This window comes from Lissotriton vulgaris, chromosome 10 (genome assembly GCF_964263255.1).
Source record: "Lissotriton vulgaris chromosome 10, aLisVul1.2, whole genome shotgun sequence".
Classification (NCBI taxonomy): Eukaryota; Metazoa; Chordata; class Amphibia; order Caudata; family Salamandridae; genus Lissotriton; species Lissotriton vulgaris.
Genome location: NC_141698.1, coordinates 480,851,102 through 480,875,751, shown reverse-complemented (window position 1 = coordinate 480,875,751; position 24,650 = coordinate 480,851,102). Strand labels below are relative to the sequence as shown.

General features: G+C 45.2%; 1 protein-coding gene across 1 annotated transcript in view; it reads right to left on the bottom strand.

Moving 5' to 3' along the window:
* LOC147685430 (SEC14-like protein 5) overlaps positions 1–24,650 on the bottom strand; it is a 1,171,342-nt gene that overhangs the window by 462,274 nt on the left and 684,418 nt on the right. The window contains exon 8 of the mRNA XM_086941333.1: positions 22,206–22,395. Within this exon, the coding sequence (XP_086797459.1) occupies positions 22,206–22,395 (190 nt within the window). The remainder of the gene's footprint in view (positions 1–22,205; positions 22,396–24,650) is intronic.

Genomic DNA, 24,650 nt, shown 5'->3' with positions numbered 1-24,650 from the left:
CTTGAGATTTCCAAAGTCACAGAGTTTGCAAGCGTAAAATGGTGTGGAGTCATGCGCTAACCCCTTTAAAGAGTCGGTAAAGTCTTGTAATGCGTCCTATTAGTTCAGTCACAAACGGTGAGGGGGGAGGCAGGAGTGTTGCAGGGGGCGAGAGGAGGCTGTGGGTGAAAGAAAAGGGTCACTTTGCAGAGAAGAATGCAGCTAATTACCTGAAACTCCAGAGTGCACTTTGTGCCCTGAGAGATATCTTCATAGAAGCACTGCTTGGCATTGTCAGGCAGCTCAAACGTGATCTCCGAGGCAACAGCGTAACCCAGACAAGCATTGGCAATTCAAGAATAGGTTGGAAATACACATGTGTCTCTGCCGGGCTACTGTAGTCATGACATACGGTCAGCAGCATTTCAAAAGCAGAGAGATTACTCCGTAGATGAGCAGCCTCGAGGCTGGGCTGCCCCTCCTGCAGAGGAGAGATAAAGGACAGCAAAAGGTTCGAATAAAGTCGATGTTACCAAGCAAAATCAAATGGTGGGGGCCTGAAGGAGGAGGGGGTGCGAGGAATGAGTGAGGATGGGGTAGCAGGGGAGGGAACACGGCCTGGGGGCATAGGGGAGGAGAAGCCGCAGAGAGCACGCTGGGTGAAGCCCTTTGATGTGCTGTGAGCGGACGGGAATTAATGATTATTGACACTGAAAGTACGGCCGGCCTGCGGCCGGCCATGAATAATTAGGGGAGGAGAAGCGAATGCGCGTGCATGTTTAATCATGTGATTCACGTGAACTGCATGAAAACCGCGGGGCTGAAAGCCCTTGGTTTGACGATGATTTTCGCCACTTGAATTCTCGTTCCCTCAATGCGCTTGCGCGCATTGTAGGTCGCAAGACCTAAAAAAGGACTGTGCAATAATGCCATGGAACTAGTGCCTCTTGAAACCCAAATAATACCAATTCATCAAGAAACACCAATCTACAATGATGCGGCCTCAGACTATTCTGATGAAACAAAGAAAAATGCAAAAGCAAATTAAAATCCAGAAGCTATTCCTACAATTGATAGAACTGCATCAGGCTATTTCATCAACTTTGACAGTTTCTCTGAAGACCCAAGCGAACATGAAGAAACGCCTCCAACACAGAGTTTCAAAAACAAAGTAATTGAACTTTTCCACAAACTAAAAAAGACTTACCTAATTTCACCATGGATTGAATTTTGAATTGTGTTAGGTGTACTTTTCCTCCTGCTTTGGCTCATTATGGTTATATGTTTGGGAAGATTCATTGAAGAAAAATATAGTACAATGGACACAGCAAATCAGAACATCAACTTGGTCCTAAAGCCACACACATCTTCTCACATCGAGAAAAGAGAACTGCCATCAGTGAACATCACAGCCATTCCAATACCCAGTGGGGTAGCATGGGACAGAACTGATTATGACATTTTGGGCCCGGTCGAGCTTTTAAAGTATCTCCACCAGCTCAAGATTTCATTACGTGATTTTGTGACACCTAGTACCTTCTTCGATGATTGGGACTTTGAAAACATTAATAATATGATGTCAGATTTAGTAATGTCAGCAAAATTTACAGTACAAGATTACTTGCAAGGTTCATCCAATTATGAAGAGCTTTATTGCTACAACCATTATGGTGATCACTATTTGCATAAAAGTGCTCAGCCTAGAAATGTTTTATCTTTTAACCAGTGGGAACACTGTCCTACTCCACCAAAAGGCAGTTCAAAAAAGTTTTCAAATAAATTCCAATACTTCTCAGGGCATAATAACAGTGACCCAAAAACGTTTTATTTTATAATATCAAATAGAACAGGAATGAAAACAATGTTAACAAATACTAAATTGATTTATTCAGAAACATTTTATGACAAATGTCTACATTAGGTTTCGAAATTTGGAAAAACACCATTGAAACAAAAACAATCTGGGGTTCCAAAGATTGCAAGTACAAGGCCTAGAAGCACTTTTTAGGGCCTGCATGATCCCAGAACAAATTATTTTCTTGAATGACAAAATTCAACAAACTACTTGTCTTGGCCTTGCTAAGATAAAAGACATGAACACACCGTCTATTCCAAAACCCATGCCCGATAGTGATAGCACTACTGATGTGGAGATAGACGTTTCTAATATTTTATACCAAAACAGAACACATACTGATTGGAAAAAGTGGTTGATCTGGCCAACAGACACAAATAACTGTCATGATAGATTCCTGAACAAAACACAGAGGTTCAAAATGACCAGACCAGACCCTAGATATTCCCAGAGACAACATCCAGGGATAGTTACAACATACAGTGTAGGGAAACTATGCCTAGAATGACTACAGAAATCCACACTGGCTGAAATTAAGCAACATTTGACTTTACTTAAAGACGGTGCTGACTTGCATGATTTCATAATGGGACCACGCAAACAGCGTCAAAAACGTTTCATAGCGGCCGGTATATACTCTGCATACAACGAAGCATGGAAAATAATGCAAATTGAGACAGCAGAAAAAAATACGAGAAATTGATTGTATAAATTTGGAAAATCACTTTCTGTTGTGGACAATGGGTTAACGACTCTGTCTTCCAGAATATATTCACTGGACAGTATTGTATTGTCTGCCTTTGACATAATAGAGCAAGATTTACTAATGCTACAGCATGGTCAGTCTCAATTACGTTCTATTGCACAGCTTGGATGGACGTTGCAAAATCTGCGTTCAGGCTACGTACCATGGCGTTTAATCAACACAACGTCATTTTTCGGTATCTTTAACCTTACTGATAAACAAATCAGTTTGGCACAAAAAGGAGCAGATTATACAATCCTGAGCATTGAAAAACTCGAGAGATTACCATTGACAATGTCAGAAAGACCTGTCATTGAATGAATTTATCTTTTTAGCTCCATATCATATCTTAACCACGTATTGTTGACCAGCGTATGCCAGTATATGTTCCCTTCTTTTATTAATTATTCCCGAGTTCACTTGAGTCACCTCGTTTTTAGAACAATTACATATGCAATGAATTGTTTTTATATGTTTTATGCTTGTATGATTTGTATTTCTAAAATCGAATAAAAGCTTATGACTTGACTTGAATGGATAATATATGGAACGATTACAATTCCAATAACAACTTTCCAGTTTAATTACTGTCAAGAGTATATACCAGCAGGCCAGTATGAAAGGTTGGGTAAAGAATACATCAAATCAACCTGGGATTTACCTTATACACACAGATGTTATAGTGAAAGAAACAAGGAGGTATTTCTTAATGGTAAAAATTTTAAAAAATCACTAAGCTGTACACTTCTGTGTCAGGGTATTAATTTGCATGGAGCCTGCGAAGGGTCCTCAAACAACCTTTCATGTCACCTGCATGGCACGCCTGCAAAACAGATAGAGCCATTTTTTAGACCACTTTCTAATGGTAGTTACATTTTGATAAGTGACCACAGCTGTTGTGGCATGCTGCCAGGAAAAGCCTATCTGACAACTGTAACTTCCAGGGCCATTTGCTGTATGCAAGTATTGTATCCACACAGCAATCCAGATATGGGGGCTGCGTTATGGCCTCGGTTGAATATCTCTTCTATTCGAATTGATACTTTAAGCAGAATGAAGTCTATTCTTTTACAAACAACTGTGCATCTAATGTCATCAAAAGAAACGTATGAACTGCAAGTTGCAAGGATGACAGCAGAGATACATACCCTTTTATCAACAAATTGCCCCGTACATTTCGTAGAAGTGTTAAGCCAAATCTTAAACATGTCTGAAACCAGTGGCATCGCACATGTATTTAAGACAATTTTTTCGAAACAGTTCTGGGCATCTTTCCGAATTTTGTCCATTCTGTCTTTGGCGGCCTACCCTTGATCTTGGGACTCGTGGCAGGAATTTTATTTTTGCTTCTTCTGCACTGATATGGCAAGCCAATCCACAGGCAAGACTCTAGCAACGATGGAAGAAACGATCCTAGCAATACGATACCGAGACCGTATCACTAAGGTCCTCGGATTGGCCCGACTAAGAGATCTGAGTACAACCTGGTTTCTTTCATTCAGACCGATCTGTCAAAATTGCATCATACCTGTGCTTCGATGTCTGCTATGCGGAGAAGAATGAGTGTTGGACATCTGTCTTACACTACAATCAGCAGTACCAATGGATATCGATACTTTGCTAGGTCCTGTAACGACTCATGCATCGTGTTGTCCCCAGCGGCTACCTATTCAGATGACGGCATTCGTTGAGACTTCCCCACTACGAATAGGTGGCGGCGAAGTACGAGAGGAAAGCAGCTCCAAACAGGTACAGCCTTCTGTGAGCATTGCTGATCCAACCATCGATGATAGCAATCACGCAGAGAACTGCACAGTGGCAGTATTTTCAAACTTGGTCGAACTTTCACCTAAAGCGGTAGACCAATTTTTTGCAGGTCTGCTTGACTAAGGACGGGCATTTAGATAGTATATTAGTAGGGCAGGGTGCCTGTGTCTGTTAGGTCCCTGTGGTTGGTGAGTAAGAGGGATAGGTTTCCAAACTTCAGGGAAAGATCTCCACATTCAGAGGATTTTGTTATGGCTCAATTTTGCACAGGTGACGGGGGCAAGTACATGCTGTGCCGAGTGGTGTTGTCTGAGTACCTCTGAGGTGTATGTGAGGAATCGGGCATGGTGGCTGGCCCCTGGGCCTGGATGGGCGAGGACGTGCGCAGACGGGCTTCTCTTCAACGCACCGCCGGAGCACCCGCAGTGCGCGTTCACTGTGCTCCCGCGCTGCGGCCAGCATATATGTCCAGTCCCCGCCTAATGCTCCTCCCTCTCACAACGTGATAGGCTGATTCAGAGGGGTGTGATCAGATGCAGCTGGGGAGCTAGTGCCACTGACTTACACGCAGTGAGGTATTTAAAAACACAGTTCAAATTCATACAGTTTTTAAAAGAAGTTAACAGCAAATAAAAACATTTCCGAGAATAGCTTTCCGCAGGGTAGCAGCACTATCCTTTTTAAATGGAAAGAACCCTTATCTCTCACGAAGAAAGAAACTGCACTCAAATGTCTGGTGTAGTCCAATTTATTGTAAAGGCAGCGCTCGTAAAAGCTTGGAACGCATTTCGGCTGCAAAATCAGCCTTTGTTAACCACAAAATGCCTCAAAATGTATGTTTTTTTAAATCTTTCCCACAGGTGTTACTGCTTTCATAAACATGAAAGAGTTACTTTAGTGCTCCCATGTCTTTCGTAACTTCACAGTCTCTCAATAAAGTTTTTTGAAACCTACTCCTGTAGTATTAATTATTTAAAATATAAGTCTTTTGATTCCAGCAGAAAAATTAAACCATTTCTTTGACATTTTTCAAAAAGCAACGTACTAACTGCAAGTTCTCCTTGGGATCTGTGAAAAGTAATATCCAACTTTGACCATATGTTATTACCCTTCGGTGGGAACCCCACTAATACATTTTAAAGTTGGGGAGGACCAAACCCCTGCAGTCTCTTTGCTGTTGCCTCTTAGGTTTTACCCCTCTCCAAATGAACAAAATCAGTTCATGCAGGTTTAAAAAGGTGAGTTAGATTTTTGTGGTAGTGCCTGGAACAGGTACAGTATCCATGAAATTATCTTCATTTTTAAAGCTCTTATTCTTAGCATCCAGGACAACATAAAATTCTGCCAGCTACTTAGATTCTGCTTTTTCTGCAAGCAGACAAGAAGAGTTGCCTGCATATAGTTGGCCAATCTGGGTAGTGATCTATATACTTAAGTTTATTATCTGTTTGGGGAGGGTCCATCGAACGGGGAGCTAGGATTTCATGGTGATATCCTCCGGAGCAGGATGTGTTGGAATCAAGATCTCCGACTTTTTCATATTAACTTTCAGGCCTGAATCTGCTTGTAACAATTTAATTGCTCAACCATAGACTGGAGCAATGCACAGGGCAGCCTAACGTCAAAAGACAGTCATCGGCATAGAGTGAAATTCTATATTTATATCCTACAAAAGGGATGCCATTTATGCCCCTCTCATTGTAGATTTTCTTTGCGAAAGGTTCAAAGGTTAGGGCAAAATGTAGAGGAGACACAGAGCAGATCTGTCATGTGTCCACTCTTTGAAATGCACCACCACTGAATTAAAACCATTTAGGGCGATTCTCGCATCAGAGAGGTGTATGATGCAAGTACTATAGTTGGAAATAGTGTCCCCCAAATCCCATACTTTCCATGACCATCCATGAGTAGAATACAGTCCACTCACAGGAAAGCTTTCCTGTCGTCTAAAGATGCCAGCACTTCCGGAATCTCCCCTTTTTGTACCTTTTCAACCAAGTGGACCATCCAGCGGATGTTGTTATGTGGCTGTCTGGAAACTATGAAATTAGATTAGTCTGCATGAATTAATCTTGTTAATATCTTCTTCATTTTCTCTACCATGATCTTCAAATATAATTCAATACCCACATTTATCAACTCAATTGGTCTCTATGAGGCACAACACCCTGGATCGCTAGTTTATGCATCTCTGCTAGGTATGCTTCTGCCATATCCTTGCATACCTCCCTCTGACGTGCTATATGATGATACAATTTCTCCAGCTGCAGGGTCAACAACTCCAGGAAAGTTTTATAAAAAGGGGTTTGTGACCTTTCATGGGCCCAGGGATTTATTGTGTTTGTGAGATTTTATTGCTGTCTGTATCTCCTCTTGGAAGACTTCTGCCTCCAACAACTCCCTTTGGCCCGCAGTCGGGCAGGGCAGATTCAGCTCTTCTAAACGACATTGCCAACTTTCTCCCCTAATGGTCATCTTAAGAGCATAGCCTGGAATAAAATGTCTGAAAGGCTTCAAGCGTATCTCTCTGGGCCTGCATTGGTTCCCCTGTATTTGACATATTCTGATTCCTGCTCCTCTCTAAGATGCCACAACAAGGGGGACCTGTCTTATTTTCTGCCGTGCACGAGGCTTGTTTCAAATGAAGCTCCGCTACATTAATAATAATGAGTTGCCTCTGTAGAGTATTAAACTGTCTTAAAGTGACTATTGAGGGAGTGTCTTTATATTGCAACTCTTTATTCTTGACATCCTTCCCTAGCCTCTCAACTACTTTCTTGCATAATATGTACAAATGGGTCACCTCAGGGGACAAATCCTATAAAAAGAAGTGGGGGGACTGACCAATTAGGACAATATGCAAATGACCTCATGACGTCATGACATAGCGCTATAAAAGCATATTTCTGTGGGGCCCGAGGGACGGCGTTCAAAGAGTGTGTGTGTGTGTGGGGGGGGGGGGGTGGGGGTGTGTGCAAAGCCCTACAGTATATTTTGCTATCCTGCACCCGTCCAGGACCTTGCTAATGGTTTAACACAAGCCAACCGCATATACTCACTTGTGCGTGAAATGCAAATTAATATTATGTTTCAGTAAAGATACCCCTTTAGCTGTTTTTGTGTACAAAACATAAACTTCCCAAACGGGCAGCATTTTTAACCCCTTCGATGCTGATGACAGAACGGTTCTGTCATCAGCATCGGCTTAGCTGTGCTGATGACGGAACCGTTCCGTCATGACTCCGCCCGCGCAAGGCGGAGTCAGCATGGGCAAGGAATTCGCGCCGCACGGATGCGGTTAAGAGACGGGAGAAAAATTGCAGCAGCAAAACACAGGTGAACACATGTACAGTCGGGACCTACCTTTCTAAGGTGATTCTCTCGCACTTTCAACTGGCCGCAAACTGTAAAAACAAGCATTTGCAATGCAATAGGTCTCGCATTTGCGAGAGTTTGAGCTATTGGCATTGTAAATGACAATGCCTTTTATTTATGCCTTTGAGAACCTGCAAGCTGTGCATAAACAAGCACTTTGTACTTCTAGCTATTGCTTATGAGAAGCTCATTTTCCACCTTTCCTCTGCCCCTGAGTCCATGTCTAAGGTCTAGTCCATCATGACCTTCATCCAGGACTGGATGAATCTCAACCACCTGAAACTCAACCCCGATAAAACGGAGTTGGTGTTAACGGGTGGTTGCTCCAGTCCCTGGTCCTCCTCCTTCTGGCCCCCCTCATTAGGTCCCCCACCCACTCCCGTATCCTCTGTCAAAACCCTTGGTTTCAAAATCAATAACCAACTTTCCCTACACTCCCAAGTCTCTGCTGTGGTTTCCTCAGCCTTTCTCTCACTCAGGACTATCCGCAGAGTCTCACGATTTTTCACCCCAGACGCGCTCAAACTAATTCTTCTGGCCATGGTGACATCTCGCCTAGATTATGGCAATGTCCTCTACCATGGCATGCCCGACTACCTGATGAGGCGTCTCCAGCTGGTTCAAAATCAGGCCGCTCGGCTGGTTTTTAACCTTTCTAAATCACACCATGTAACTCCTCTCCTCTTTTCCCTCCACTGGCTCCCCGTCCGACAGCGCGTCCTATTCAAGCTCGGCTGCACCATTTTTAAAGCCAGGACAGGTTCTGCCCCTTCCTTCATCAACTCGGCTATTCAAACCTACACTCCCGCACGAGACCTCCGATCCTCCTCCCACCACCTCCTCCTCTTGGTTCCCCGCTTCAAACGTAAGAAGTGGAGTGGTTCCAAATTTGCAACCACGGGCCCAGCCTTTTGGAACTCTCTCCCTTTGTCCCTCAGAACCTGCACCCAATACCCCCTCTTCCGCAGAGACCTTAAGACCTTCCTCTTCACCCAAGCCTTTCCATCCTAAAGGCTCTCTTTTCTCCCTGTTTCGACTCGCCGAGTAGCTGTTGCCAGTGAGCGCCAAGAAACCGCCAGGTGTACGAGCGCTATACAAATCCCTTCAAATTCAATTCAAATTCAAATTCAAGCAAACGTGGCAGTCTGTTTTACTGACAGCCTTGCTTATCATAAGCAAGGACTATAGGTACAAAGTGCGTGTTTATGCACCGCTTCTTACCCATGCCCCTATGTGCAATCTCTTGTCCTTCAGCATGACAAAGACAAAATAACATGAAAAGATGATTAACGTAATCTGGAAATAAGCTCTGCCTTCCTCGTCATATCCCCAAATGTTCTCGATTTTCATATCACATAAATATATAGGTATTAATGTGGTCCTTTACACCAAAGCATGATGGCAATGAAAGTCACTCCTGACAAGCAGCATTACATGTTTTTTACATTTTTAACAAAAACAGTAACTGACATGGGCATCCTTTTTCTGAAAAGTCTCTGAATATCGGTAAAATAGAAAATATTTGGTGGAAATGTTCTAGTGAAATGATTAGGCTAAATTGGCCTCACCAGAACGTGCCAAAGATTTCTGTTAAAGTATTGATTACATTGCCATTTCCATGAAAACGGACTCCCTCGAAGTACGGAATGATTCTGGTGAGGGAGAGGTATGAAGTGGAAAGTAAATGTATGATTCTGTGTTGCATTAGTTCCATATGTTCTTGTTCACCCGGATTTCAAAGTTTTACTAAAATAATGTTTTTTGACGGATTTCATTACAACTGAAACACCTGAGTGGCACAATGTACATGGTTTATCGCAACATGTATGGCATGTGAAATATTTAGAGTTAAATTGGTAATTTATGTCCAGTGTGAAGGAAGCCAACAGTAAAACAAGGTAAGGGGCAGACAAGTATGTACAATTGTGAGCTGAGACATTCCAAAATAATCAACTGAGAAGGAAAAGGAGCATGTGTGAGATGAGGGGAGAGAAGCAAGCAGTGGTCAAAAGAAGTGAGATAGGGGCAAGAGAGGAGAGATCTGCATCCGGGGGTGAGACAAGTATATTGGGGATAGGTGAAGGCAGGACAACAACTCAAAAGAAACTAATATATAACGCATACTTGCCCACTTCGTTTTTTGGGGTGAAAGATACACTTCAGAATATGGATTTGGGACGAAGAGTAATATTTGTACACATCAATTAGCAGCTGGGCATAGCAGGTGTGTAGTTCTGAGAGACAGGATATACATTCATGTTCTCTTTAGGGGTAACGGCCGATGTGACTAGATACTATTAGAAGGCCCGCCATACCAAAACACTCCCAGCCCACACACACCCCTCACCATAAATCTCTGATAGCGCTACAGCACGGGCCAGGTTATCGTGAGAGCAACAGCCCTAGCCTGCTGTAAACTCTGGCACCTGAACTGTGGGCATTGATGAGAAATCTGGCTGTCTCCAGCAAACTGTATGTCTCAGATAATTTCTTCATAAACTTAAATGACTATTGTTTGTAAAGTGCACTGATACCCCCGGGTCTTGCCAGCGCTATATAAAACACTTTAAATGAAATGAATGTAATTGCTGCCCTCTTGATCACTCTTTGAACCTCCAGAAGCTAAAATAAATAAACAGTTTTTTTTCGTAGTCACCACTGTAAATAAACAAGCCCCCATATGCAAGGCTCATTTCGCTTGAGATAAGAAAATATGGTTCCCATATTTCTTTCTCTTGCAACGTTAAGGGGAAGGGCTTGATTATTTTGTTTTTTCACCTGTCCAACTAATTCGCACCACAATCACAAGAATTGTGGGTCAGCAGAGACTTGAATGGGGTTCCCCAGCATCAAAAGCCACACCTCTGCACATAATGAAACACATAGCAATGTGGTTCTCGTTATCTACAGATCAATGGCATTTGAAGGGGGGACCCGGGGAGAGCCGTGCGCGAGCCGGTCTCTCCCCGGGTAGGTTTGCGCTAGGAGATGGCCACAACAGGTGGGGTCCTGATTAGTGAGGGACAGGTGGGGCAATAAGGGTCAGCGCGAGGCAAGGGTTCATTGCGCATTAGGGAGGCGGGCGGAGAGGTTCGTTTCTGTGCGCGCTTTCTTTATTTTTCCTCACTGCGGATGGCGGACTCGGAGGAAGTGCGGAGGGCGGTCCGGGTCCTTTGCCAGGCTGGCCGTAGATTTGCTGTGCCCTGGAGTCTCTGGCACGGCCTGGGTGGGGCTTGCCCGCCCCGTTCGTAGGGCGGCTGGTGGAGTCGCGAGCGCTGTGTCGGCCTGCCTTTCCACGCAGGCAGACAGCGAGGATGACGACGAGGCGGCAATGCCGGAGGCGGAGTCTTCGGGAGAGGCGGTTCCCCCGGAGCTGCTGCCAGCCCCCTCCAGAGCGTTGGGCCCCCTGTAGCAGGTATATCCTGCCCCTCGTGGGGCTGCTGGCTTGCGTGGGGTGTCCGGCGGGGGGCGGGGGCGCTCCTGTGGAAGGCCCTGAAACTGGGGGGGTGGCGTTTTTTCTCTGTGACAGCCATTAATCCTGGCTCGGGTGTTGGAGGCAGGTGGGGGCGAAGTTTGATGCTCAGAGGCTCGCCATGTGAGCCCCTTGTACGGTCTGCTTCTGTTCCTGCCCAAACTGAATTATTGGAGGCCCCCAGGCCTGGTTTAGGGGCATTCTGGTGTTTAATGGGCAGCGCTATTTTCTTTCACTTGTCCCATGTGCTGTCACTGTAGTTCCTGCGATTCCTGCGGTGTTACCTGATCATGTTGAGAATGTGGTTGGGCAGGTTGCCTTTTTTGCCCAATGTTTCTTCACCCTTTACCCAGGGTAGTCATGCTGCCAGTGCGGAGCTCAGCCCCCATGCTGTTCAAGTGGGTGGGGGTTGACCTGGTGCCTCCTGGGGGGGCTGTTGACCCCCTCCACCCTGCTTCCCGCTGTTTTTCCCCAGCCTTCCGGGGGTGTGCATATCGTTGGGGACGCCTCGGCTGCCCCCATTAACACCCCTCCTGTGTCTTTCCCCAAGTCTAAGGGGGCGCCCCTTTATTTTTCTGTCCGGCGGCATAGGGCTTTGGGTGGCGGCCGCTGGGTGTAGTTGGGCGCTGGTGGGGTTCAGGTGGTGGCTCCTCTGGGTGCGGATGGGGGGGTTAGGCGCTTCGGTGACGGCGTGGTCCGGTCTGAGCGGCCTTCGGCGTAGGGCACCTGCTACAGCACGTCATTCTGTTTCAATACCAAGTGGTTTGCGGGCTGCCCCAACGGCGGTTTCTGGGGAGGGGAGAGCGAAAGGGGTTTCTGGAGCGGATTCCTCTTTTCAGCGGCAGGGTGGGGAGGTTGGTAATGTTGCACCAGTTTGGACACACCTTTTTTCCCTTGTACCACACAGTCTGCTTCCTCTAACATTTTGTTTGCCTTTGATATTTGCACAGGTGCCCCCATTGCCTATGTTACGTTTATGCTGGTGCCTGGTTGTCTAGCTTATATTGCAGTATTAAACCTCTACTTGTTCTTGGTTTTCCTTTGTAACCTGCACATTTCTCACTTTTTCATCCTGGCGCTTTTACTACCTATGTATTTTGTTTTCTCACAATTGTCGCTTTTACCTCATGTTACTTAACGTCTGCTTTTGTAATCTGTTCACGTGTAATGTTCTCCTCATGTATCAGTCTGTTCTCTTTGGGGAGCGCTCTGGCGCCTTCGGGTGGGGTTTGCGCTTTCTGGAAACCAGTGAATGGCTGACTAACTACATACATATATAACTTTAAGTTTTGCATAAGTTGCAGGGGGGATGCACAGAGGGAACTTGTGCGGGTGCAGGCTGTAGGGTCGCACAATGAGGAGGCTGGTGATTATAGTTATCTCTGTATACATGGGATGGGTTATGAAGGGGTATACTCTACGTGTTACTTAGGAATTGTAGAGTACAGAGGGCTAATGCATATACTAGTGCTTAGAGTTACCTCTATATACATAGGGAGGGGATATGAATGGATCTACTCTAAGCGTCACCTCAGCATGGTTCTGGGTACAATGGCTCCTCCTCGTGCCCCTGTTTCTCCGGTGTGTAGTTAGGCTGGCCAGGTTTTCGCTACGTCTCTCCATTTAATTGGCAGGGCGTATGTGCTGTCCCCCTCTCCCAGCAGGTTCAGCCTGGGGCCCTTGGTTCACTTGTTTCCTCCGTCGGCTTGTTTGTGATGCATGGGGGTGTGTTGCCACTGAGCTACGCTCCTTTTCCTTTGGGTAGCAAGGTGGTTGGGCCTGTCTCTATGCATGCTGCGTTGTCCTTGTCCGGGAGCCTGCTCCAGGTGGCGATTCATGCGTGGTTGTTTCCACTGCTGCGGCGGGGGTTTGTGGGTATATCAGTATGGTGCAGTCTGGCTTGAGCGGCTACAACGGCAAGGATACAGCTACAGTGCGTCGGTCCTCTGCTGACAGGACACAGTTACGGGCTGAGCAGGAGGCGTTTCAGTCTGGGGTTGAGGGCATTGGAAGGGGATCTGGAGCGGATTTCTCTTCTGGAATGTGAGGCGCAGTGCGCAGCGAAAGTTATCCACTGGCATTCTACCGTTGTCGGACTTGGTGATGGCAAGTTGCCTAGGGGCTGTGGGGTTTATGTTGGACATGATGATGACCTTATTTTGGATGTCTCTAATGATAACAGGGAGGGGGTGAATTACGAATTGAGGATGTTGCACATGTTCAAGTCACAAATGAGAGTGGTGGGTTGGGGCAATCTGTTTCTCTCAGTAATTTGCAGGAGTCCTGTGCGGACCATGCAAAAGTTCAAGTCTCATCGTCCATCAAGTCGCGTCAAGGGGATCATGAGTTGTTTCAACAGAGAATGACGCAGTGTCGAAAAGTAAGGAAGGCTGGTGGTCTGTTTGGCAACAAGGGGAGAGTCTCCCAGTTTCGTACTAGCTCTATTGGTATTGGGGATGAGGTTGTTGGGGAGCAAGTTGCTCTTCACACGCTGCTTGTGCGGCAAGCTGATGTCAATTATAAGTTTGGAGGGGATGATGCCGCCATTTTACGTGAGCGGACAGGGGACTCTGTTGCGAGCTGCCCCAATGGCGTTTTTTTGGGGAGGGGAGAGCGGAAGAGGTTTCTGGAGCGGATTCCTCTTTTCAGCAACAGGGCACAGTGCGCAGTGCTGGTATCCAATGGGAATATTACGACGGAGGTGTGGGAGATGGAGAGATTCCTGGTGGAAGTGGAAATTATGTTGAGGATGATGTCTTGCATTGGGATATGGACGATGATGATTTGGACGAAGGAGAAGTACGTGATGGGGAGGTTAGAAATGTTGTCATAATGGTTTGGAAAGGGGGCAATCCCATGTTGTTAGTTTTTTGCAGGAGTCTGGTGCGGACCATGCAAAAGTGAGTTCCGTCTTCAACAAAGCCAAGCCAAGGGGATTTCTGCGGTGTTTCGACAAAGGTTGCCGCAGTTGCCTAAAGGTTAGGATGGGTGGTGGTCTGTGTGGGGGAAAAAAAACACAAAAAAAAACAACAAGGGGAGAGTCTCCCCGTCAAACGTACTCATTCTCTTGGTGTTGGGGATGGGGATGTTGGTGAGCAAGTTGCTCTTACCAAGCTGTCTGAGCGGCATGTTGCTGTGAATTAAGTCACAAGGGGATGATACCGCCGTTCGAGCGGGGCTGACAGGGGATCATGCTCACACAATGACTTCAAGTGAAGGGGACTAGTCGGTTCACAAAAAGTTGCCTTACTCTGGAATTGGTATGCCGTTAGGTTCACACTTATCGGAGAAACCTAAGTCTAGGATTTGGAGTTACGAGTTTGTTGATGTTTTCAGCTGCCATCTCTGGCACATTGGCAGGGGTCTCCTTTTATGTGCTGCTGTGGTGGGTAAGAGATCCGGTGGGAGGGGGGGTTGTTGGTCAAGGTTATGAAGGGCCTGGGTAGGCTGCAGTCTGTTTCTAGGTGTTTGCACTAGCCGATCACTTTGGATTGCTCCAACAAATGTTGTTTCAATTAAGGGGTTGCAGTTATGATGAGTTTGAGTATTTCAAATTTAGGTTGTGTTTTTGTGTGGTTGTTTTTTCGGGGGGCCTTTCGGGCCTCTGAGCTTTTGGGCTTGCGCACCAGGGTGGGCATGACCAGTGAGGAAGTGATTCTTGAATCAGATAGGTTGCGCTGTTTGCGCACTTCCAAAACGGACCAGCTGGGTAGGGGTAAGTGGGTTTTCTTGGTAGCAGTGGTGTTGTGGCTTGTTGCCCGGTGTGTGAGTGGGAGTGTTTTGAAAGCCTGGTGCTTTTTCGTCTGGTGTGATCTTTTGTCACGCTGATGGCAGTCCCGTTACAGTTGTCCAGTTATTGGTTGTGTTACGGAAGGTACTGTTGACTTTGGGGTTGGAGCCTTCGCAGTTTTGCACTCATTCATTTAGGATTGGGGCGACAACGGAAGCTGCCCGGCTGGGGTGGGATTGGTCTCAGATCCGGAGAATTGGGAGGTGGAGGTCCAGGTGTTGCGAGAAATATGTGCACAAGTAGCCCATCTTTTCTTCGTTAACATTTCTTTTTCTCCTAGGTCCATGGCTCAGGCTGGCTGGCTTGAAACGGAGGGTGTGGATTATTGGACACTCCTTCCTGATATGGGCCCCAGTGGCTGCAGAAGGGCAACTCTGTGGGCGATCTTTGGGTCTTAACAGTTCAACACGTGGTTGTTTGGCATGGTATTGGGGGTATGCGTAGGGGGGGGGTTGTTTCCTTTGCTGACTACTCTTTGTGTTACGGGTGGGGGCCCGCCTGACCTGTTAGTCATTCGTCTGGGCGAGAACGCCCTGGTCTCTTTATCTGGCTTAACTTTGATTAAAACAATGCAAATGGATCTGAAAGTACTCTGAGACGCATGGGCGAGCACCATGATGATCTGGGTAGAATTCGTGCCTCAGCTTCACTGGACTGGTGCACGGAAGGATTCTGCGATGGACAAGGCGCGGAAGAAGCTGAACCGTTCTATGCAATTGTTTTGTAAAGATTTCGGTATTTATGCTTTGTCTCACCCTCATTTGCAGGTTTCGAATGGCACCTATTTCGTGCGGATGGCGTCCACCTTTCTCGCATGGGTCAATCAATTTATCTTTTAGAATTACGCAATTTAATTGTAAAAGTTCTAGTTGTTTTTTATTTTTGCCACTTTAAGACAGGTTGTTTTCCTTTGTAGGCAGATTTTAGTGGGGGGTGGGCAGCCTGGAGAGGGTTGGTCCATCCTCAATAGACAGTTGTAGGAAAAGAAGGGGTATACATAAGAGTTAGGGTCTTCTGGTTTGGTTAGGTTTAACTTGGTGGGGTGTTTATCAGTGGGTAGGAATGACCTGTTAGGCTGAGAGCAATTTGAATTAATAATTAAATAAATAAATAAATAAATAAAGAAGAGGTTTGATGTTTTGTCTATAACCTGTCTTAATAAAGTGGCCTTTCTTGCTGACTAAGAAGTTGTGGACATAGACTTTATTGCGCGACCTGGGGAACCAATAAACCTCAACTGCTTGCGATTATTGTGCAAATTAATTAACATGCTCATTTAACAAAAAAAGATGAATGAAATTTAACCCCTAACATTGTCATTGAAGAGAGCATTGGAAGCACATTTTCTTATCGCAAAGGAAACTGAGTGCGACAGTATGTGTAATAGAGGTAAGCAGTTCCCTGAATGTGATAAAATGTGCTTGAGCTAAGAATAAGCAAATACTCACGTGCAAGGCCCGCTTGCAGTCATGTGCTAAACACATAAACTCAGACAAATGAAAACTGTTTTAAAAAAAACCAGCAAGGATGTCGCCGAGATGCAGTTGCAAACAGTGGTGAAAGCTATATAAACAGGTGGACACAGACAACGGGAGGGTGTGCGCATGGAACGGTGGGAGGCAAACACAGACGAATAAACAAAAGAGCAAGCAAACACAGACAACAGGATGGAGCCTCTGAGCCAGCTACCAAAGATGCACTCTGTAGAGTGGCACAACAAAAAGAAAACAAGAATTACATCGTATATGACGCGCCCGAAATAAGAAGTAACTAATTGCAACCTTTGACCCTAATGCTATTTTGGAAATTACAGGAACAGGGAGATACTAACCAAAGGGCCGGAAGAACAAGCATTCCTCGCCAGCAAACGCAAATGCATACCTGTAAAATCGCCCTCGTTTGGCCGGTTCTACCGCTATGGAGTCTTATTCATCATCCTGAGTAAAAAAAAAATGCTTCAGCAGACTTCAGTGGGATCACCCTCTTTCAGTGTTTTAAATGGGCAGGTACTGTCCGGGACTGAGTACTTGCACTTCTTTAATTTGAAATGGAGAGTACCTGCACTTCTCAGCACAGCTGCAATATATTTATTGGGAGAGTAGCGACACTTCTCGGGAGCAAACGGGCACTCTAAATAGTGTGTACCTGCACTTTTACATTTTAATTTAACCTCTTTTCAAACCTATACCACCAGAAAAAAGTTCCTTCTCTAACATTCGCCCTCTTAAACACCACCAGATTTTAACTTCAGTTGAAATCAGCAAGCTTACCGGTACTGCAAATACCGGTATTATAGTCCCTGGCCACGGAGATATAGGGAACAATGCATGACCATGACGGAAAAGCCACCAGGATTCGTCTGCTCCTGCGTCGTTCCCTAAGGAATAATCCGTTAATCAAGAGCACCCAACTTGACGTGACACACAGAATGAGAACCACGTGGCATGTACGCACGTCGTCACGTCGTGTCATCAGCTGACTCCCTGCCGCGAGCCTCGGCGCACCTCCTGATCTGAGGATCTTTGCCACACCCTCCCGCTCCTGTCTCCTCTGAGCGCTCCTCTGCGTGGCGCAAGTGCGCACGGACTGCCTGACTTCGCACTTTACTCCCTGCCTTTCTGGTCCCTCTACGAATGCAGTGAGTGTCGTTTCTGACGAGAATGGTTCCCCACTCCCGGGATAGATTTGCCTGTTTGGAAATTATACTACACACATTGTGAAGGGCGGCCAAGTGTTAATTGTTTACGCCATTGTAACATCCCATTGAAATGTATTAGATGTGAAGTCGTATGCATAACCCTACTTGGGGAGCCTTATTACTAGGGTGTGGGGTCGTGTGTATGTGTGTATGCAGTGTGTGTGTATGCAGTGTGCGTTTGTGCGTGCGTGTGTGCCTGGGTGTGTGGCTGTGTGTGTGTGTGTGTGGCTCTGTGTGGATAGCTTTTTTTGTAGGTGGCTCTATGTGTGGGTGGCTCTGTCTGTGTGAGGGTGGCTCTGTGTAGGTGGCTCTATGTGAATGACTGTGTGGGTGGCTCTGTATGTGTGTGTGGGTGGCTTTGTGTGTGTGGCTCTGTCTGGGTGTAAATGCAATAGGTCATGCATTTGCGAGCGATTAAGCTATTGGCATTGTAAATGACAATGCCATTTATTTAACGATTAAGCTATTGGTAATGTAAATGACAATGCTATTTATTTATGATTTTTAAAAAAATGTCAAGAGCAATATCAATAGCTCTACCTTTAATAATGCTGAGACCATTGCATTGTAAATGCTTGTTTTGTTTTTAATTGTTTGATTATGGAACATGAGCAATGCGCACAAAACACACAATCTGAAAGCTAAATAATTTGCTGTCTGTGTCAGGGGGCTCCCTAATGAATATGCCATCCCTGCGTCAGGGGGTGCAATTAAATACATTTCGCCTGCACTGGAGTTCACAAATCGGAGTGTAGCAGTTGCTCAATAACTTCTGTGTGATAATTTAGGATGTACTTCTTGCTACATGTGCCTGTGACAGCTTTAGACGAATTGCAACCCGGGATGGCATGCGCCTTCTAGAAGTGTTTTGTTTATCTGAGCGCTACCACGGAGCCCAGGGCTTCCCGGCTGCTCTTTCTCCTTCACATCTGATTCATCATGATCAGCCAGTTTGTTAAATAACTCCCTTCCCTGACATAAATCATCTCCAAAAAAGAGAAAAATATATATTTATACGCATCCTTTGGCTCTGAGGAGATTTCACCCTGGCTCTGCTTGCAGGAGATAAGCACTTCCATCTTCAGCGAATTATTGTGCTTTGATGGGCCACAGACCCAGGCATCATTAGCTGCTTAAGCAGACTTCCACTCCTTCATTTTGCGTCGATTGATTCAAAATGGAGGCTCCGCTGTCCCACGGGGACGTCCCCTGCAGTCCTAGGCTGAAGTGTGGGATGTCAGTTATTGCTTTATATTGGCTTCGGTGAGGGCAGGTTAGCCGTGTTTTTACAAGCAGGCCCTGTCAGGCTTAGACTACCCACACGTCTTATTTATATTTTTTAAGACAGCGCTTTGTCGCCCCTCAGCCCTGTGGCCATACTTTTAAGTGGCAAGAGCGCGCTGGGACTCCCCAGCAGGAAGCGGCCCTTTCTTTTGTCCCCGCTTCCAGTGCTGACATTAAGGAACGCTTAGCGTTTTTAGACTAGGTTTCTTTTCCTTTGTTTATTCCCCGTTTAGCAAAGGTGACAGAATGTCAGGGCCAAACGATTTTTGCAGTCCTATTTTTTTCCACTCCCATCACTACCCTCGCTCTCCCGGCGTGTCCCTGGAGGGTCCTTCCACTGTACAGTTATATTAATTCTCCTAACTTTCAACCTTCATTGCTGACAACAGGCCTTTTGGCTTTCGCTGCCTATTAGATCAAATTTCCCATCAAACCGTGTCAGCCTCGGAGGTTAGAGATTCCACCTAAAGCTTTCGATTTTTTTGTTGTTTGCCATCTGACTTCATGGGGCAGGTGTTTTCTAAATTGTTTTCTATAGTGGCGGTAACCCGTCCAATATTAGTTAAAAGGAAACTAAATCAGCTATATGATCATTTATCAAGACAGAAGCAGAAGGAGGGCCTCAAGCAGGCTGCTCGGTACACAACCACGGTATAGATAGCTGAGATCAGAAAATAGGACGACAAATGCTGTGCAGTTTGACACAGTAATACCTAAACAATTACCTGCGTTTTTAGGTCTTTAGCAATGCTTGTTTGGCGAGATTATAGTAAGGCTTTCAAAAGTCTCCTCACACACACAACGCCACACGCACACACACACAACCCCCCCACACACCTCACACACAACCCCCACACAACCCCACACACACAACTCCACACACACAACCCCCCAAACACACACAACCCCCCTCACTCACACAACCCCACACACAACCCCCCACACACAACTCCCCCACACACAACAATCTATCTATCACCCTATCTATCTTATCCGTCTTATCTGTCTGTCTATCGATCTCCCTCTATCTATCGCCCTCACTCAATCCATCTTATCTGCCTTGTCTGTCTTATCTGTCTATCTGTCTATCTATCGCCCTCCATCGCCCTCCCTTATCTATCGCTCTCACTCTATCTATCTTTTCTATCTGTATATCTGTCTGTCTATCGCCCTCACTCATTCTATCTATCACACTCACTCTATCTATCGCATCACCACAGCATCAATGAGGGGCACCACAGCATTGATGTAAATGTAAATGTAGAGGTACTTGTATAGCGCACGACTACCCGGAGGCCTCTCTGCGCTTGTACGAATACCGCTGAGGAACCCTTCCTGGCTTTTCCCTGTGAAGTGCCCACTTCTTGGCAACCCCAAGGTGAAGCCAGGCATCCTAGCGTTGTTGGGGCCATTGTGGAGATTAAGAAAGCTATTGCCCAGAGTTGCAGAGTGGGACTCATGATTAGAATAGGCACCGAGTCGAGTATTATCAGGTCCGAGGAAATTGAGCCCAAGACCCGCCGAGGCGGGAATTGAACCCTGGTCCCGGGCCAGACTTCTGCATCAGGGTCTGCCGCTCTAACCATTGAGACACACTTCTCCACTCAATCTGTGCAACCATTCAACAACAACTGGTTTAAATATGTTCTCTCAATGTTTCAAGCTTTATTACAAATGTCACAAAAAGATGTTAATATTTCAATTATGCTCTTGGATTTTCGTCACAATAAAATACACTGAACATAATATTCACAAAAGTCATTTAAAAAAGTTTAAGCTATTGCCATTATAAATTACAATAACTTGTATTTAAGTATTATTTAAAAAAATTAAAAGCTATTGTTATTTGCAATATCAATACATCTAAGTCACGTAAATACAACACATATTGCAGTACAAATGCTATAGGTGTCACATTTGCGAAAGTTAAAACTGTTGGCATTGTAAATGACAAAGCTATTAATTTCGCTATTTTCAAAATGTACACATAAATAAAAAAATTGTCATTTACAATACCAATAGCTCAAACTTTTCTAATGCGAGACCTATTGCATTGCAAATGCTTGTTGCATGTGAGCAATAGTGCTTGCAATTAATTACTGGAAGTTATGGGCTGACCTTGGGGCACAGATCATGGAATTCCGAACAATTATAGCTGGTATTTGGGGGCAAAAATGGATATTTACAAACAAATATAAACTTTTTTTCGGGGAATTTATGTACCAATAATGAAATATGGCAAAACTAGTTTAGGTAACAGGAACAAAAGCTAGTAATTGAAGCCCGAGGCCTGTATTTGAGAACATGTTCAACTGATATTTAGGAGCAAACTTGTCATACTGTATTTAAATGTTGAGATGAATGGTGATATAGAGCCACAGCGTCATAGCTCAGTAACACCATAGGGCAATCTTATTTTGGTGTTATTAAGGGACTCATACTGCAGCATTTTATCATGTATTTGATGCCATTTTCATTTCAACTTGTGTCTGAAAAGGCCGAGCCAGTAGGATTGGTGTACAATAAGGGATACATGTGCCTTATTTATCCGTGAGTCTCTGAGCCTGTCAGATCTTTCTAAACTATGTGATTTTGACACTGTTTATGATCTGAGACCTCTCCAATCCAATTCTCTGTCACCTCTTATGAGAACTTGAAGGCACAGAGTGGACAAGTAAAAGTAAGTCGAAGGCAGACGGGAAGAAAAATGCTGTGTATTATATATGTGTTCCTGTTTTAGAGGGCATAGCATCTTTCTTCCCTTCTTTTCAGTTTATTTGAACTGCCTCGAAAGCTGATTGCTCATTAGCCAAATACTAGATTACTTGTGAACTATAATGCTCGGTTTGCCATCCATCCAATGTTCTCTTGTGGGTGACAAGGTTTGCACACATTTAAGGTATTTACATTTTTCACGAGTTTATCTTCATGACCATGTGTAAGACCTGTTTATTTTAATTCATTGATTTGAAACTTGGACTGTAAAATGCCTGGTTTGGAACCATTTTTCACCAACATTCTCTCTGCGGAAAATCTATCCAACTCTACCTAGGGAACTTCATCTTGTTTCCTTTGTTTTCAATTTGAGGCAACTATGTACGCTTCATCACTTTCAACACTGATAATCATCCACTGAATAAAATCCATGTCCCAGGTGGGTTCTTGCAGTGCCATTATTACTCCAATGATGAATGAACAACACTACGGAATCCTGCACCACTGGCTTGATGGATGCCATACCTTTATCATGATAATGCCATCCTCCAGCATAGTACTCTTCCAGGACTGCAGGCGGTCTCCAAGTCTGTAGGATGTCATCTACTTCGTGCTGTTTCCGCCAGGTCAGTGACTGGCACAACATTTCTCGTGCCTTCTCCAAGTTAAAGTCCCGTGCCCTCAGGAACCGGAGTATGTGCTCATCCTTTGGGACCTGCAGCAGATGAAAACACAGATTGCATTCATTACAGATGTTTTTTTAACTTGTTTTCTTTGCATTTTTCAAGAAATTATACAGAGGGAAAAAAAAGGAAATTACATAGTTATCACTGTGAGGCTCACTCGAACCACTCTTTGACAAATAATGGTAAAAAAACATTTGGCCACACAAAGCATCAATAGCACAGTGATTATGGACAACAACACAACAATACAGGCACATGTAATAGAAATACGTTGGACCTCTCAATCCATATCACCGGCCAGGCAACCCAGAAATCATAACAACATCTGATGCATTTCAGTCAGCGAGTTTCGGATGGGCTAATAGATAAGAGTGGAGTGGCTGCCATATATTTTAAGGATGCGAGGCCGGCAGGAGCAAGGACGCATATACATCGCTGGTTGTATCACAGTACAACATGTCTCTGAGCCATGCCTCAGCTTGTGGCGTCGCTGTTCCATCCCAGGACAGGGACACTTGCCTTTTGGCCAGCACTAGCGCAATAACAGTGAAGCGTCTAATCCCCTTGCTCAGCGGGAGTACATACCCCAGCAGGGCTAGTAATGGTGTGTGTGGGAGTTCGACCTCAACCATTTGTTCAAGATGGCCAAACACCACCTACCAGCAGGCCAGCACCACAGGGTAGTTCCATGCCAAATGAATGAAGTCTGCATGCACCATCACACATCTCTGACAGCAGCCTGTCCTCGTACTGTCCATCTTTGCAAGTAACACAGGAGTGACATAGGTTCTATGTAAGTATTTGAAGTGCAGGAGTTTATGTTTATAATTATTGAACACTAAGCGTGTTTGTTCATAACAGTAGGCCAATATCTTCGCAGTCATAGGCTGCGCTAGATCGCTCTCCCATGCCGCTCATGCTCCACCACCCATCGTTGGTCAGAGTGCCTGTGCCTGTCGGTACAGCTGGGAAACCAAATTTGCGCCAATGCATTCATTACAGGTTTAACAATTCATGTCACCTCACAAAAATCCTAGAAAAATTAGAAATTGAATGCCAAATAGGGAGTCTCTTTATTCCTCAATTCCTAAATATTTCTCTACCATTTCTCCAGGACCAGTGGCATAGAGGCCATTCATGATGTTTGCTATGTCAAAATAATTCAAGGCAGTTACTTAGGGCACAAATAGAAATGTGATAAACTCCTGCCCCTAGAGACATCAAAAAAGTCACCTTTGCCACATAACAGAGTGACAAAATATCACTTTGGTTACACGTTGCATCTAATCTGCAGCTTAGCTGTAGACTAAAGTCAGGATGAAGAGGACATGGAGTGGGGCATGCTGTCTTCAGTTCTCTACCTTGTGCCTTTAGACACTTGAGACAGCCGAGCCCCCTACGACCATTCGAAAGTAGGGCAAGGCAAAATGTGTTAAGGAGGTCCTGGATGACACTACTTATCCTTTCATTACGTTCTGGCAGCAGTAATTCCTGTTGGCCCTGGCTGGCTGCGGCAGGAATTTTAAATTAAAAATAAGATTCTGTACGTGCCGACCAAAGCCTTTTAGTCATTGTCACTTCACAAATGTGGCGACTTCTGAACTTTGTTCATGGGCACTAACACTGCACTTGCCATCTGGCAGCAGTAGCCTTGTTGTTTTGGGCAGCAGGCCTTACGGCTGCACGCACATGTGTACTTATGCCGACGAATAGTGCCAGTGTGAGGTAGGCTGGTAGCCTGCGCTGCATAATGCACCCTAAAACAGCCCAATCAGCATAACCAGCAGCCTCCATTGAAGCTTAACCCTTTGGGTGCTCATGAAGGGAATGGTTCCGTCATGAGTACCAATGCTCCTGTGCACATGATGGAACCATTCTGTCATGAGTACAGGCTCACAAAATCCCTCTGCTGCAGACAGCAGAGGGATTTCCTTTTATTTTTGCTGGCCTCGGGAGGTGGGGAAGAGCTTCCATATCCCCTATTTTTATATTCATGCAGTAGCCATGCGCACATGGTGTGCTGACGTCATTGCATTGAAAATTAAACTGAAACTTACTTTCAGTTTCATTGTTTTGGTGCTTGCGTGACTATCTTAGCCTTCGAGTACTGAAACGTTTGTGAGAGGTATTGTTGGCAAGGGGAGAATCTCCCCTTTACAATAGTACCCATCCCTAGTAGATCCCTGCTTGGGGATCACCCGAGAAGGGTTATCCCCAGGCAGGGATCTACCTACTAGCACCCAGGGAGGGGAGAGCGCCCCCTTGGGCAAAGGGCCTTTGCTCC